Below are 17,086 nucleotides of genomic sequence, written 5' to 3'. Positions count from 1 at the left end.
TTAAGATGTCTGTGCTGTATTTGGTCAACTACCCATGAGAACTGATGTCTTAGGCACTACAGAATGTATAGTTGCTATTCTACCTAGCCTCCAAAGATGTTATGAAACTGAAAATGGCCTTTCTCTCTCCACATCTTGGTTTTCTTTTCAAATTGTTTAGTTTTCTACTTCCTGTGCTTGGAGAATAGCTCTCATTTAAAGCAATAGAAGACCACATTTCAGGTTTCAGTACAGCAAGATTGTAGTCTGCTTGGTGTGTCACTGATAGGTGTTACTACATTTCATTTGCATCAAACTGGGCTGAAGTTGTCAATTTGCTTTTTCTTCACTATTGCTTTTTAGAGAAAGTGTTTGTGTTTGGTGTTTATGGTTTAAGCACAGTACTGTTTCGATCACTGCAGGTGAAACTCTTTGTGGTAAGCATCAATGCTTCTGCACTTCAAAGACATGAAACCACCTCTTGTTCTCTTGCCAATTTGGGGGAAATGCTTAATAACTCCTTTCAAATGCATCCAGGAAATGCCTGAAAGTTTCCTGTAGGATAAGCAAAGAATAAAGAAATTCTACATTTGCTTTCTATTTAGTTTCTTACCTGATTTCTTGGTGGTTCATAGGCATGGTTTCAGAGTGGCTGCTTTTAGCTCTTGTGATTAAAAACTCTTTCATAAACACCAAGGAGCACACAGGAGAGGAATAATGACGGTGGGAGAGAAGCACCCTAATGCAGCTCCTTGTAGAGCTATCACAGGCCTGGAATAAGCCCCGGTGTTTAGGGACAAACAGAGTAGAGTGGATCGGCTCTCTGGATCACCTTGCAGATTAAGGGGGAATTACTACCTCTGAGGAGCATGGTATGCATGGGAAATGCATCTGGGAACTGTACAACATATTTAATGAGGTGTTTAGGGGTAGGAAAAGGAAGTGATCAAGGAAAAGAAACAGCATGGAAAAAAATGGGGGAAAAAGAGCTTATAAGTGGCTGCCTGCACATATACAGCGGATTCATCTGTCTGTGTCCTCTATGTCCCAGCAGTCTGTCCCATTTTCTTAATAAACTCCTTTTATAGTTATTTTCTGATGTGAAGGGACCCTGTTCAGTATGTGTATGGAGGGTCCAAATGCCAGCAACAGGAAATACCAAAGTGCAAGTATATTGTTTGGGTGTCAGTGTATAATCAGTAGTGAAAATCAAGCCAGAGTAGCTGGAGAGAAAGTAGGATACAAGAGCTGAGAGCCACCAATTGGCATGACTCTGAGTCTGGACCAGCTGCCAGAAAGTCCAGTATGAGTCAGCTGCTAGAGCTCCCAGGAGGTCCAAGCCAGCTACCCTGGGGTCTGGAAGTCAGCTACTGGTGGTAAGCCTGGACCAGTTACCAGAGAACAGTTTTCATCAGTGTGCAAGGTGACTGGGAGACCAGGGAATCCTGGGGTCACTTGCTATCTAGATGCAATGTCCACAGCTCATTACTGGAGAGATCTCGTGTGTGTGTGTGTGTGTGTGTGTGTGTGTGTGCATGCAAAGGTGACTACATACCCACAAGTGGAGTGTGGCTACAGGCCTTGAGGGGGGTCATGTGTCCTGGTGTCAGCAGCTGAGGAGAGCTGTGATCATTGTTGACCCAGCTACTGGACAGCTGGTCTCAAAAACTCAATTCTACCAGTAGAATCTACCAGGGCTTCATGGTATTTATGTATACATTTCTCACTAACAGGCTTATCCTGATCAGCCAGAGAAGGGAATAGGATCAGGTTCTTTGTGCTGTGCTTGCATGACTGCTGTGTTTTTTTCTGTCTGTGAGGTCACTCACATACAAGTGTGTGCACACAAGTAGCATATATATATATATATGTATATATGTATATATATATATATACATGCACACACACATATATATATATATATGCATTTTTGCCTGAATGCATGCAGGAGTGCCTATTGGGAATAGGAAAGCTCAGGCTTGCTACTGGCTGTACCTGAGGACATGGCGCTGAGCAGCCTCATCTCTTTCAGATTAGCTGATTCAGCAGCTCCTCACAGTTGAAGGTGGAAGGGACCTCCATGCCCAACCTCAGACCACAGAGCAGGGTCAGTCTGTGTAAGTTGCTCAGGACTGTGCCCAATCAGTTTTTATGTAACTCCAGGGATGAAAACGACACAAACTTTCTGGGTTCCAGTGGTGGTCCATGCTCCCAGTACATTTTCTTACCTTCAAAGGGAATTTCTTGTGTTTTCATTTATGCCCACTGCTGCTTTTCCTTTCACTGGATACCACCAAGGAGACGTTGGCTTCTTCTTCTTGACTATCTCCCATCAGGTATTTATAAACAATGACAAGAGCCACCAAAGCCAGTCTTCTCATTGCAAGACTAACCAGTTCCATCTGTCAGCCTCTCCTCATGTCAGATGCTCTAATCCCTTCAAAATCTTGGTGGCCTAACAGTGGTCTTGTTCTAGGTAAATCCATGTCCTCCTTGCACTGAGGAACCCAAAACTGGGTACAACACTCCAGATGTCTTATCAGAGGGGAGAGGAGAGGGGAAGAATAGCATCCCTCCAGCTACTGGTGTTGCATTTCCTAGTGCAATCCAGTTAATGTTGGCCTCCTTTGATGCAAGGGTGTGTTGCTCAAGTGCAACTTGCTGCTCACTGGGACCTGCAGGTCCTGCAAAGTTGCTTCCCAGCCAGTCTGTCCCCGCTGGCACAAGGGGTTATTCCTCCCCAGCTGCAGGGCTCTGCATTTCCCCTTGCTGAACTTTATAAGACAGCTCTCTTCCCATTTCTCCTGTGTGCTGACGTCCCTCTGAATGGCAGCAAGCACAGCTATCTAGTGTATCAAACACTCCCAGTTTTCTATCATCTGCCAGGCTACGCTGAAGTTTACATATGCATGACACATGCTTTTATCTCATGTCAGCCTAATCAAAGCTTCCCTTCTAGCCTGGATATCATCTATGCAGCACCTTTAACACAAAGCATAGATGATATTACTAAGATTGAACTTGGTATACTAACAAGACTCACACTGCAAGCTTATCTTGTCAGCTGTGTCATACAGTTGCAGTAACTCAAGTGGCTGAGATACATGCATATCATGGTTCCATGTGTATGCCCTGCTGCTTCTCATCTTGAATAGAAACCATCCTTCTTGCCTTAAGTTGCATCCTTTTAGCTCTGGGCTTCCTAACCCTTCTGCAGGGCATAGGTAAGCAAGATCTTCCCACAAGCAGGAGTGTTAATTTAAACCCTTAAGAATTTGGAGGATTATACAATTATGGAAACACTGATAGCTACTTACAAATAACTCATTGCAGAATGACTGGCACTATCTTCACCAAGCTAGACTTAGCACAGGTGCAGAAACGTAGTTCATGAGGTGAGTACAGCTAAGTCTTCCTGGGTAGGATGTGAGAGTCCAGTTTGCTTTTTGAGGAAGTATTAGAATGAGTGGAGTGTGATTCTCCCCCCCACGCCTTCTCACCTGAATACTCTCTTCTGCAGCAGAAGGAAGTACTACACACCTATTTCCTCAAACTAGAGAAGTAGCTTCTAATACTTCTCACAGTTTAGGGGTAAATACAGGAGCTGTATGAAGATGGACTTGGCTAACAGATTACAGCTGTAATGGGTTTAAAGAAAAAATGTCTGAAGTAACCACCTGCACATGCATCCTTTTGTCCTAATGCAGCTGCATTTGCTCATCTGCAGTTACATGACTGCCACAGAACTTAAACCTTGCTGAAACAACTAAATTAAGATGTAAGCACACTGCTGGAACATAATGTTGGAAAATGCTGGAAAATAATGCTAGAGCAAAGGTCCCAATAGTATTTGAGATAAGCCAAAGCACTCCAACACAGCCTGCTCTGCCACAAGTTTATTTACAAAATACTATTTACAGTCTATAGCACCTCTGTCTTGAATTCTGATAAATAATAACACTTCCTCCACAGAGAAGGAATAAGACAGACCACCTACACATTTTTCTGTTACAAACACCCTATCCAGTCAAACAAGACTATTCCCTCTGTCAAAAAAGGGGCAGAGAAAAATGGGTACCTAGAGGGTTTTGTGTCCATGGCACCAGTAAAGGTATTAAGCGGGCTGGGGAGAGGTAAATCTCTCTGCTGAAGTACACGTGTGCAAATAAGCAACATGCCAAGGTTACATGATCACACAAGTTACAGCAGGATGTGCTGCTACTCCCAACTTCTCCTCCAAAGAACAAAGTACACCATGACTTGGTGGTGTTTAAGGCAAGAACAGCTGAATTTAAAAATATATCCCTTAGCAGCAGCCTTGTGAAAGACTGAATAGTTTGTTCATGTCGTAAAATAAGGAAGACAGAAGGCTGCTGAAATGAGAAGGGATGTACACCAGGGAGTGAATGGGCCCAACCCTACATCTGCATCCTTACGCATGTTCCTAGAAGGTCCCACTCTATCTGAATCCTCATCTCCAAACTTAAAGCATTATCCATGCCCCACACCCCAACTGAATGTATCTTATGTCTCCACGTGATTTACTGAGGGCTGAAAGTCCAGTATGCGGACTACAGGGATTACTTAGTGCTGCACAAAACAGACTATAGAAGACATGGCTGAGAACAGATTCTAAGACCAGTGCTCTGAAAAGTACCAATGACTGCTGTAGAGCAAAAGCAAGGGGCAACAGAAATGAGAGCAGGTGGTGTTGCCTCATAAGTCTTTTCAGTCCTGGTTGTTTTGCTTTGCTTGTCCCAGTCACTCATTTGGAAGCAATTGCCATAGGAATGATTCCAAGTGGTACGTGGGTAAGACAGCATTTGGCAAGCTTAAGAGAGCAACAACTGATCACTCTTTAAAGCCTTGGATGCTACACAGGATCCTCTTCTGGTGGCCTGGAAGTGACACTCCCATCTGTTTCAAGTCCCTTAAGGAAATGGAAGAGAGAAAAAAATTAATTGCTATTCTTGTTCCTTGGGGATTGGGGTGTGTTTAAGGGCAGAAACTCTTACCAAGCGTTAGTTCAGAAAGTTTCCTTTCCCTCAGTGCCTCTTGCTACACTTGCTTTTTCTCCAGAGGGAAGAAACATCTAGATGTTCCTTTCCTTCTCTGGCTACCTCTGCCCACCCAGTCAACTGTTTTCTCCCACTTTGTGACTTGGCCTTTCCTCTCATTAAATCAGGACTGCAGCCATGTCTGCTCCCAATGGTCTCAACCTTTCAGCAGGGTCTGCCTCTGCACTGTGCCTTTTCATTTGTCTTATGCAACTACTCTGGTTATACTTGGTTGTACATCCCTGATCCTACACTAGGAAAAGTGTGTACTGGTAAAGCATCTGGTCTGAGTCCTTCTAAAGAGCCCAGAAGGACTTTGCTCTACGATGGAACAGTGCCTGGCTGACGTGGGGAGAACGTCACTAGCCTGTCTGAGTTCAAGGCAAGAAAATTCTCTTATCAAGTCCTACGAGGGTGGGGAGATGGTCAGGTTAGAGAACTGTCTGTCATCTGTTGCCTACCCTTGCTCTGATGTGTGTCTAATGTGAGCTCAGAGCAGCTCAGGCCCCTGGAAAGTCACGAGCAAGGACAATTGGAGAATTAGTCTCACAGCTTGAGCTGTGATCATGATTTTTCTGGGCTGATTATTCTCTCATAGGGTAAGAGGCCCATCCACTTCCATTTAACTGCACAGAGAAGGATGGAAAGAAGATTTCGAAGTAAATATGAGTGCCTGTTCAGATAGCAGAAGGACTGAAACAGCTATTTGTGAAATAGCATGGGGTGCCTTGTGAGAGCTTAGCCTGCACTTACTCAGCCGTGAGGTCCAGAATTGACTCCATGGTGTCAAGGCCAGCAGTGCGAAAGTTGGAGATATAGCGCTTCATGCGAATGGATTCCAGCCACTCAGGAATGGATCGATAGGGGATACCATCAGATCCACTGCAGCTGGGGAGCCGGAGTGTTACCCTAAAGACAGATGAAACCCTCATTAGCCAGGCAAGAGGCTCAGATGACAGCCTCACTAGCTAGAGAGCAAGAACCCTCTGCCAGGTCTAAGCCAACTCATCTTTTCTCTATACAGTGTGATCAGATTGCACAGGCCAGTGGCTACGTATGCCCTGCATCACCATGAGAGACAGATTACCGCTACTGCATATACAGCGTTCAAGATGTCTCTTGCCAGCCTGCACTGCTAACATCACCTCTCCTCCTGCTCAAACCAGGAGGCCAAGATTTCCCAATTAACTTCTCCCCCTCCCTAAGACAGTCTGCTTACCTGGGATCAAAGTCTGCAACAGACCGGAGGAGATGAGGACTTGAGATGAAATGTTGCAGCTGTGCCTGGATCTCATGAAATTGAGGCCTCCTCATCCGATCATGTGACCAACAGTTCTTCATAAGCTCATAGAGAATAGATGGGCAGTCCACAGGCGGGGGGGAGCCGGTACCCATCCTCTAAGCTTTTCATCACCTGCACAGAGGACAGATAGAACTCAGGAAAGAGCAGAGTGAAAGAGAGGAGCCAGAGGCCTCTGTGGGGCTGGGAGCAGACAGTTCATCATTTTTCACAGTGTGCAGCCAGGGTGGGGACTAAAGCCAGTTACATGTGTATAAAGTAGAGTTTGGGCAGCACAACAAAGGATCAGGACACGTGAGATGTCAAAACGTGAAGTGGCATACACAGCTGGTTTCAGCCCTTTACTAGCTTAGCTCCCATTTGCCATTCATGGCATATGTTCATTAGAAGTGAGGACCAAGTGATTCTGTTACAGGCCCAGTGAGAAAAGTGGAATTAGGCTCTGAAGAATAATTTCAATACCACGTGGCAACCTCATAGATGCACTAAGCCTGGCACAAGTATGAGACTAGAAAAATACTTCAGAGACAGAGAAAGGAGAGAAAGGAATCAGCAAAGAACATCTCTAAACTCAAAGACTGTGGCTGGATTAATCAGTCTTTAATTTGGCTTGCTGCTGCTGACATCTGAACCTGGTTCAGGGACCCAAACATTACTGTCTTTGACTTGGCTGCACTGATTTTTAGCTGGGAAGGAGACAGTAGTTTTGTATTCAGAAGAATGACAAGGCTGCAGGCAGAGGGAGATCAGCACAAGTTGGGCCTGTATTCCTGGTTTATTTCCTTAAATCATCACAAGGTCAATGTCTGCTACCTTTTGATTGGTCATGTCTCCATATGGCTTGTCACCAAATGACAGCACCTCCCACATGACAATTCCAAAGCTCCAGACATCACTGGCTGAAGTGAATATCCGATGAGCAATGGCCTCTGGGGCTGTCCATCGGATGGGAATCTTACCACCCTGTGAAAGAGAAGAGACATAGGGTAACCAGCTTGTATCATTGAGTCGTGCTTCTGCAGTGCTTTCATTCAAGGAGCTTACAAAATGCTTCACAGACTGGGCCCACTTCACTTGAAGTGATGTGTGGGGAAATCTTGTCAAAAGGACAAATTATTTTGGAAAGTAATTTTGTTTAAGCGCTGTGTTCAGCTAAATGCTACAAAAAAACACAGCTGTGGGTCTAAGACAATGACACCAATAACAGCCTTTCTTTGAGTGACACAAGATGATAGAATCACTGGAGCTTTCTTTGAAAGGGATGTGTAGATGTCTCTAGTCCAAACTCCTGTTCACAGCAAGGCTATCTTCAAAGCTATGTATAATTAACTGAGTCCAAAATGTAAGATCCCATATTTTGCTTCATTTCAAAAACCACATTCTCTGTGGTACTGAATCTCTTAGCAAACAAAATCAGCACAGACTCCAGAAAGAAAAGCACTACCTTCAACCACACTGTGACTTGCAGGTTTATAATAAAATATATATCTATTATAATATATAATATGTAATGTATGTAATATATGTGCAGTTTTATAATGGAATATATAATATAAATATAACAGTTTTGTAAAATCTATTTTATAATAGGTTTTCTTTCAGAGAAGAAAGCCTACTTTCTTCAGACTTTTGTCCAAATCCTTCACCTGGCACATTTCCTACTACAAAGAAATCCTGCCATTCTTATCTGGCAGAATCCCAACCCCAAAGACTACAGCTAAATTACAAGACTGAGCCTTATCTCAGCAGAGATTGTTTTTGCATTACCTTGGTTTCATAGGTTCCCTCTGCATCATTCTCCAATATTCGGGAGAGACCAAAGTCAGACACCTTGCACTGAAGGCTGCGTGTTACTAGGATGTTACGAGCAGCCAGATCCCGGTGCACATAGTTGTGTTCTGAAAGGTAGGTCATGCCAGAGGCTATCCCTTGCAGCATGGACACAAGCTGCACAGGGCTAAATTTTTCCTCATTTTCCTGCATGGAAGAAGTGACAGAAGATCCTGGTCAAGTGACATCAGTCTGCTGTTTCCAAGTTACTGGCCTTATCAACTTGTAAAAGAGGGTGTTGGTGAACAAGCAAAAAGGCAGTGCTGCAGCCCAAAGGACCCCACAGGTTCACACTAAGGGACTGGTGGTGGTCTCCAGAGTCATCACGAGGCACCTGCACATTATCTGCCAAAGACAACACTCTGTGTACTGAGCAAACTCGATGGCATCAAGATTCAGCTGCCAAGACTGGAAATGTGACCAGAAATTATATGGATGTGGAGATCTTTTATCCAGTCTTCTCTTAGAGTCCTAAATCCACCTCAAGTACAAGTTCTGGCAGTACACAAGCCTACTACAGATTGGGATCTCTCACCCGCAGGAAGGTATCCAGCGCTCCATTCTCCATATACTCAGTGATGATCATCATTGGCCTCCCTTGGGGAAAAGAAGAAAGTGTCACCCTTTCTGCAGCTCACCTTTGCAATTTGTGTTTCAACACTCTCCACATTCCCCCAAAACAGGGGACCATACCCAACCACCGCCACCATCCCTGCTCCACTCTGACAGCTAGCTGTCCCTCCCCCTTAGACTTCCCCCGATGATTCTGTATTCCTTCTTGTATCACACATAACCTTACACCACCCCTTACACTATTCCAACTTCTCCACTCACCAACTCAAGAAGATTTCTCTTAACAATGCGCCTCATGACTCTGCTGGAAATCTATACCCCTTCTCCATTACTCATTCTCCACCATAGGCTAATACAACAATGTGTCTTCTCTCGACACAGCCTCCTTGACATAATCCTCTCCTAAGAAAGGCCCCAGGAATGTGCCACTTTCTATGTCATTACAAGACGCTCTTCCACGCTCTTACTTTTGGTGACAACTCCTTCCAGATGCACAATGTTTGGGTGGTCGAACTGACCCATAATTGTTGCCTCACGCAGAAAGTTCCACCACTGTGAGTCTGAATATGTTGACTTCAGGGTCTTGATTGCAACCACAATACGTTCTTTGCCTGGGAGCCGTAGGGACCCACGATAGACCTCCCCAAACTCCCCTGAGGACAACCAGAGACAAAAGGTCACAGATGAGCTCAAGAATAGGCAGCCAAATATCAGTGTGGGGGAACTGAAAGATGAAGAGAAGGCCAACAAACTCACCCTCCCCAATCACATTCTCCATAGTGACACAGGAGACATCCAGTTCCTTAATGAATTCCAGCACTCCTCTGCTAGGGTCATCATAAGGTTGCAGGTCTACATAGGGCTTCAGCCAGACCTTCTCTATGGTAAAGGGAAACAAAAGAGCAACTTAACCTGTCAACTCTTTGGTCAAGCTTTATAGGGCAAAGTTACAGAAGCAGAGCTAAATCCACGTCTTTCAAACAAAAGCAGTCAACAAATACATCAAACATACATTGAATAATACTACAGCTATTATAGAAGGAGAGAGATTACATCAGAAAATCCACACTGGCGCCTTGTTTGAAAATTATGATTCTTTTGATATTTTGCAACCCATTCCAGGTTTCTCCCTGGTTCCACTATCCCTTTGAAGCTCACCTCGATCAAAGCCTGAAGTATTGTAATCTGGCCGTGATTGTCTGCGACGAGCATGCCTAGAACATAAGGAGAAGTCATGAAACTCAAATGGTTAACAAATAGCAAAGAAGAAAGCAAGACTTCTAGGGAGTCTGCTCTAGTTGGTCAAGCACAGAGTTCTGGGTAGCTCAGAGCAAAGTGGAACCGGACACTGCATCTACGTGGTAGAGTACAGCCTGTAATAGAATGTGGTACTTAATGTACATTTAGAAATGGAACTTTGTTTCCATGCAGGTAGTTTTGTTTGTTCCTCTGTTGCTGAATTAAAGATGAATTTCTATTTATTTTATGTTTTCTGTACACTTTCAGTAAAATACCTCATCTCCTTAAAAAAAACAAGCAGCCTTGTAGACATTTGTAAAGGAAGTAGAACTTTGTATCTGGGTAGAGGACCATTAAAGTAATAGTATACGGAAAATGGTTTGAAATAACTGGATACATGAATTGCCTGCTTAATTGATCAGCAACTATATAAAAGACTGTGCCATAACACTTTTTTTATTCATTTGTCACGATAATAGTATGATAGTGCTGGATTATATTAAAAAAAAGAAAAAAAAAGGAGAGAAATCACCATACTTTCCTGTGTCCTCAGCAGCAAGCATTATCTTACAGACATACCAACCCATCCAACCCTGCTAATTGAAATTACTTAGTCATTCCATCTTACTGCAGCACACTGGTCTTCTTCTTTCACCTCTAGCTAACTCATCCAACTTCCTTAGAGATATCAAGTCCTTCTTTCTTAACTCTTTCTTAAGCTTTTATAGCTCAGCTATTTTTCACAGAATGGGCAGGGCTGGAAGGAACCTCTGGAGATCATCTAGTCCAACCCCTGCCAAGCAGGATCACCTAGAACACGTTGCACAGGATGGCATCCAGGTGGGTTTTGAATATCTCCAGAAAAGGAGACTCCACAACCTCTCTGGGCAACCTGTTCCAGTGCTCTGTCACCCTCACAGTAAAGAAGTGCCCCCTCATATTCAGCCGGAACCTCCTGTCCTTCAGTTTGTGCCCGTTGCCTCTCATCCTGTTGCTGGGCACAGCTGAAAAGAGACTGGCTCCATTCTCTCAACACCCTCCCCTCAGATATTTATATATATTAATGAGGTCTCCCCTCAGTCTTCTCTATTCCAGGCTAAACAGGCATAGTTCTCTCAGCGTGTCCTCATGTGACAGGTGCTCCAGTCCTCTAATCATCTTTGTAGCCTTCCTCTGAACTCGCTCCAGTAGCTCCATGTCCTTCTTGCACTGGGGAGCCCAGAACTGGATGCAATACTCCAGGTGTGGCCCCACCAGGACTAAGCAGAGTGGGAGGATCACCTCCCTTGACCTGCTGGCAACACTCGTCTGAATACAGCCCAGGATACTGTCGAACTTCTTGGGCACAAGGACATATAGCTGACTCATGGTTAGCCTGCTGTCCACCAGGACTCCCAGGTCCCTCTCTGCAGACATGCACTCCAGCAGGTCATCCCACAACCTGTACTGGTGCTTGGGGTTATTCCTCCCTAGATGCAGGACCCTGCACTTGCCCTTGTTGAACTTCCTGAGGTTCCTCCCAGCCCAACCTTCCAGCCTGTCAAGGTCCCTCTGAATGGTAGCACAGCCCTCTCAGGTATCAGCCACTCCTCTGAGCTTTGTGTCATACTCCTACATCTATACCTTTTTCAACTCCAAAAATCAACACTTACTTTCGTCGAAAGAACAGAAGTCCCAGAAGCAGCCCAATAAATAGTAGAACTCCAAAGATAATGGAGACTATGACTCCACCAGATAGAGCTCCTGTGTCTGCAAAGGAAAAGATAAAGGCCATATCATTTAAAAGAACAAGAATTATTTGTCTGGAATGTAGCAACCAGCTTCTACCAGCCAGTGGTATTAGGTGAACTATGGTGATTCATCTTCCAGGCAACAGAGTGACCATATTTGAGTCCTAATATGCACGTTATCCACGCGCATAGTGTGTCTTCAGGTGGGTATCTGGGTCACTCTTATCTGTGATCCTGGTCTAGATGAGTAATTTATCCCTGTACCTGATTTAGCTTTCAAATAATCCCTGCTGCAGTTGAACCAGACAACTCCAGAGGTCTCTTCCCACATGTAAGTGAAGAACAGCTATTCTTCCCTCCCACTCCTCTCCAACTACGTTTTCAGATCAGACTCTTTTTCCTGCTCAGCAGCTGATTTAGACTATGGCATAGCAAAGACACAAGTTTGCACAGCAGTCTAGTTTGATGCTCTTCTTTTTTATGCAGTTCATTTCCCCCTTCTGCCTTCCCTTTCCTTGAAAATCTGGGTTTGGTTTTTTGCCTAATTAATTTGACAGAAGCCACTGGCTGCTTAGCATTTTTGCAAACAAGCAAGCACTGACATGAACTTGAAATCTAACATCGTATTTCTGTTTTCTCAGAAAAAAAAGTGTCAGGTGGTTTCATTTTGTGACTGGATAGAACTCAGATAGCGTTCAGATAACTCAGGTTGTCTTTTTCTACTTAGACTCTTAAGCTAAAACCATCCATTTCCACACAATATAGTTGAATTTATCAGAGTAAATACTAAATTCCCTCTGTTGGTTGCTTTTAAGCCTTTATTTCTTGTAAATTAAAAAATGAATAATTTATTTTTAAATACATTAATGAAAAGCGTTCATATCCATATCTAATGAGTGTCTACATCTTTTAATATTTTTCCTAAAGACATTTAGGAAAGCATGCAGAAAAAAAGAAAATTCCTAAATATAATGTTTCAATAAGTGAGGGATTTTTAAGCACGGAACAGCTGCATGACAACAGTGTCTGGAAGTGTTTCCTAACATCCAGTCCAATGCTCAGCATCTGTAAAGCCTAATTAACACGTGTTATTCTTGCTCAATTTGATGCTGACTCATCCCACTAAAATTACTAAAAATCACCAGCTTAGATAGGCAGAAATCAAGAGGCAAAGCTAACATTATTTTTTGCTAAAATCAAAAAGGCAAGATTTGGAAGGTGAAGTAATATATTTTATTAAACCAACTAGAAAAAAGGGACAGGCTCTTAAGTACATAGCTCTTCTGCAAGAAATTAAGGGATCTAAACTCAAATTCAGATTTAAAAAATTGTCTATCCCTACAAATCTTGTTCCACTAATATCTCTAAACCATTGCAGCTAAAAATCCTTATATTATCCTTATATTATATAATATATATATAAAATATATAATCCTTATATTATCGAAGAATCAACTCCCACCGAATGAAACCTTGTTGGCAAGGTTTTTATTCCTTTCATATTCAAAATACCTTTGCCTTGGCATGATGAGATGATCAACTTTTACTTAGAGAGAAAAAAAAGCATAAGCTTGGGGAAAGCTGCAAAGTATCTCCTAGCACATCATTTTATAACTAAAAACATCTATTACATGTTAACTTAAATATTTTCCACAGAACCTTTATGATACATTAGTCTATTGGTTAAGATTGTTAATGTCATCATAATTAACACTGACTGCATGAAAATCTTACCCAAAGCTCCTGGTGTTAAAAAAAGAAAATCTTTAAATGATATTTCAATCATGGTATCATAAGTCTCTCTCAGCTTTTACTGAATTACTATAACTATTTATTAAAATTAATGTATGCCTTTCCTTTTTTCTATTTTCTTGCTTCGTTACAGTAAAACTAGTCTTTCATAGGCATCATTTCAATGAACTCATTTCTAGGATTATCAGAAACATCCATAGGGTCACTAGGAGGATCTGTAAATTTGTGGAATGAAGGGAGACTAAGCTCCTTTATAGAAAACCTCTGATAACAGGGAAGTCTTTGGATAACCCAGGGAAAGGGAAGGTTGGATGTGGGGCCTGCATAAGATATTCTTTGATGCCGGAGGCCTCAGTAAACTGGCCTACACTTTGTGCTTTGGGTGAGAACTTTTTTCAGCAGCACATATCATCTTTTTGGGCAGAGTCATTGCCAGACTCACATCCAGGGGCTGAACTACATACAGTAGAAACGATAAAGCTGGAAAAAAATAGTGCTGAAGTCCTCTGAGTTCTCCTTTTCATTAGCAATTTCTACATAAAAGGATAAATATGCTAATTGTTTTGCTAACACTTGAACTTAGAAACGTTACTATTCAGAATCAAAACATCTTTCAGGAGAACTAAATGAACAGATGGTGAATAATTTATCTAAATAACACACAAAACTGACACCGATCAGTTCTGAATGGGAAAGTACAATAGGATTCTGTATAACAGCAAGCACAAAGGATAAAATGACTCCCTGTTGAACATTTTCACAAAGCAGAGCTTTGTAAAGTCTTGGCCCTGGTGACAAAGAACTCAGGAGTGTGATTTCTTTGCCTTTGCAGCTAGCAGAACACAAAAAGAGATTGGTGTACTATGTGCATATACAATCTGATGGAAAAGTGAGTTTCTCACTAATGACATACCAATGGTTGTACTTTACCTGGTGGAAGGGTGCGGAATTCCTGCTCCTGGGAGTAGGGCCCAGGCCCAAGAGGTGTGATGGATCTACACGAAGCAGGTAGGCTGTGTCTGGTTGAAGGTCTGTCAGAGTGACATTTGGCTCAAGAAGGTGCTTCACTGTGTATCGTGCCTCCTCTCCCTGCAGAAATTGAACAAGGTTAAATAACTAACACACATGGAATGGAACAAAGAGGACATTTTCATCCCTTTAAGTGGAAGGGGGAAGAACAGATGAGGCAGGTCTCACCTTCTCAAAGAACATGACCTCATACTCCACTGCGGTCTGGCTGCGCTGCCGTGGGGCAAGCCAAGAAACAGACAGACTACTGTCATCTCTTTGTGTCAGGATAAAATGGGACACTGTCACTGGAGCTGCAGGGGAGAAAACAAAGAGTATCAGAATGAAATACAAACAACACAAAGTAAGACCTCTCTCCATCAGAGGCTCTATCTTTCCTTCTTTGTCATACCATGTAACTAGAAATGACTCTCATTGCCACTGCCACTCCCTTAACTTTCTATTCTGTGGTGAAAGCAAAATGGGGTCTCCAGCTGTAACTTGTTGTTTTCTAAGAATAGCATGCTACCCCAATAGTATCTACCCCAACAGAAGAAGAGCATATCTTTTGTCTCCGAAACAAAACCAGTCTTTCAAGAAATTACATTTAACCCAGAACTGTACTGTTCAATTTGAAAACAAAATGTTATGATTTTCTGCTCTTACAGCAACAGTGACACAACTTTCCTATGTGATTTATGAATGCAACTCCATTTCATATGGTACTGTGATATTCCGTACTCAAAATCTCTCAGTTGACTGCAGATGAATGCTATTCATGAATAAAAAGATAATTCTTAACAGTTTGCAGGGACTGACGTGTCAAGCCTGGTTCTCTCCTTGTCCTTCATCATCACCAGGAAGTGATGAGGTAAACCCAACGTAGTTCTGCTTTCCTAGCTCAGAGTTATGCTGCCTCTGCATAGCAAAAGGAAGAAAAGACAGGGAGTCGTATAAAAGTCACTAAATCAGAACTGGGGTAAGTACTAAGGGCTGCTGAGCACTGCAATGTTACTTTTCTATAATCTTGTTTAACAGCACTCTGGAAAATATTCACAGGACAGTCAAACTACTACTCAACTTGAAGCCAAACTACACATAAATGTGTCAAGGAAAACTTGTATGTTTTTAACATACAAATTTCTCCATGTTTTTGAAGTTTTTATTTTCAGTTACATCAGGATTTCTGTTGTGTTTGGTTTGATTTTTTGCAATATTTGAGTCACGGGTAATATTTTGTGCCACAGGCCCCATTCTTCCTGTCACACACATAACAATATCTTCATTGAACTACAACAGCGTATCACAGGGAGGGCTTTATCCTCCTCACCTCTGTTAAGTCCTTGGTGGATTCATAGCTCTTGGTAGATAATGCTTATTGCTGACTTAGCTTGCAAGGAATATGACTGATGGACTTTACATGCCAGAGGCAGAGGTACCTTATCATACCATACCAACACATGTGGCAGACAGAAGGAGATGGAGAAAGGTTAAACATTCACAGAGATTCCTCTTCCTTTTCCTGATGAGCAGGAAGAACTTCTATCTGCTTCTGCTAACCTGCATGTCCAACTGCGACCCAGACAGCTGGAGCAGTTCTCTGGGGAGCAGGTCCCATTCCTGAGACACCATTATGGGCTTCCACAGCAAATGTGTAGTTGGTGTAAGCTTCTAGGCCGTCTACATCCACAGCAGGTTTAGTGAGACCAGAAGCACTGGGGGTGAATACCACACCAGCCTCACACGGCTCACAAGACATGAAATGACAGCGCTGACAGAAGACTGTGTAAGTCAGATCCTTTCGCCCACCATGGTCACTGGGTGGCTGCCACCACAGAGAGAGCTGTGTGCCAATAAGGGAGAAGCTGACATTGCGGGGAGCTGAGGGGGGACCTATGAGAAGAATGAAGGAAAGTATTAGATCCAGCTGATAACACCCGATGTATTGTGGCAGTTTCCCATCTGCTGATGTATTTCAAATTATGCCCTCTGTCCCCCCAACCTCTCTCCCTCTCTGACCTCTCATCCCCATTTCCCAGCACTCTTTCCTCCCTTCTCCTTGTTCTTTCTATCAAGCCAGAACTCACGGGTACAAGCAATGTTCTGGCCCTCCAAAGGTGCTCGGTAGAAGCCTGCGTTACAGGAACAAGATGTAGCCCCTGACTCGTTGGACAAGCTGTTTGGGGGGCACTTGAGGCAGCGGTTAGTCTCCAGAGAGTGACGGTAGAATCCCCGCTGGCAGGCTGTGAAGACACAGACAATTCAACATAAGATCAACAAGAAACAACCTACCAGTTTCATTCAGTTTCTTGAAAGCTCCTTTTACATGCTTGCTTTTCTTCCGTTCTTTCAGTTCACAGAAATATTTAGGTTGGAAGGGATCCCTGGAGGTCACCTAGACCAGTCATCTTCTAAAAGCAGACAGTGAGGAGATGCAGGCCCAAGGTGGGATCAATGTTATGATAGGATTTGTAGACTGAAGAATCTCAAGAATGTTTCACGAAAACACAACCTAATCAGCCTCAGATACTTTTTTTTCAGCATAAATCCATATTGCTTTCTATCTTACTTTTCAAGTTTTCTGCTCTGTCAGTAAGGGCTGTAAATACTGTCTCGAA

The 17,086-nt window shown here is 43.1% G+C and overlaps 1 protein-coding gene across 1 annotated transcript in view; it reads right to left on the bottom strand.

Moving 5' to 3' along the window:
* Nucleotides 1–3,860: 3,860 nt before the first annotated feature.
* The window catches only part of EPHA1 (EPH receptor A1), a 34,769-nt gene continuing 21,543 nt past the window's right edge, over nucleotides 3,861–17,086 (bottom strand). The window contains 16 exon segments of the mRNA XM_040573985.1: nucleotides 3,861–4,909; nucleotides 5,790–5,945; nucleotides 6,256–6,416; nucleotides 6,418–6,450; nucleotides 7,150–7,299; nucleotides 8,104–8,313; nucleotides 8,702–8,763; nucleotides 9,207–9,392; nucleotides 9,496–9,618; nucleotides 9,898–9,953; nucleotides 11,631–11,727; nucleotides 14,391–14,459; nucleotides 14,462–14,549; nucleotides 14,658–14,782; nucleotides 16,029–16,361; nucleotides 16,556–16,711. Of these exon segments, the coding sequence (XP_040429919.1) occupies nucleotides 4,831–4,909; nucleotides 5,790–5,945; nucleotides 6,256–6,416; nucleotides 6,418–6,450; nucleotides 7,150–7,299; nucleotides 8,104–8,313; nucleotides 8,702–8,763; nucleotides 9,207–9,392; nucleotides 9,496–9,618; nucleotides 9,898–9,953; nucleotides 11,631–11,727; nucleotides 14,391–14,459; nucleotides 14,462–14,549; nucleotides 14,658–14,782; nucleotides 16,029–16,361; nucleotides 16,556–16,711 (2,084 nt within the window). The 3' untranslated portion in view covers nucleotides 3,861–4,830.

Source organism: Cygnus olor, chromosome 1, assembly GCF_009769625.2.
Source record: "Cygnus olor isolate bCygOlo1 chromosome 1, bCygOlo1.pri.v2, whole genome shotgun sequence".
Taxonomy (NCBI): Eukaryota; Metazoa; Chordata; class Aves; order Anseriformes; family Anatidae; genus Cygnus; species Cygnus olor.
This window is presented reverse-complemented; position numbering and strand designations above follow the sequence as displayed.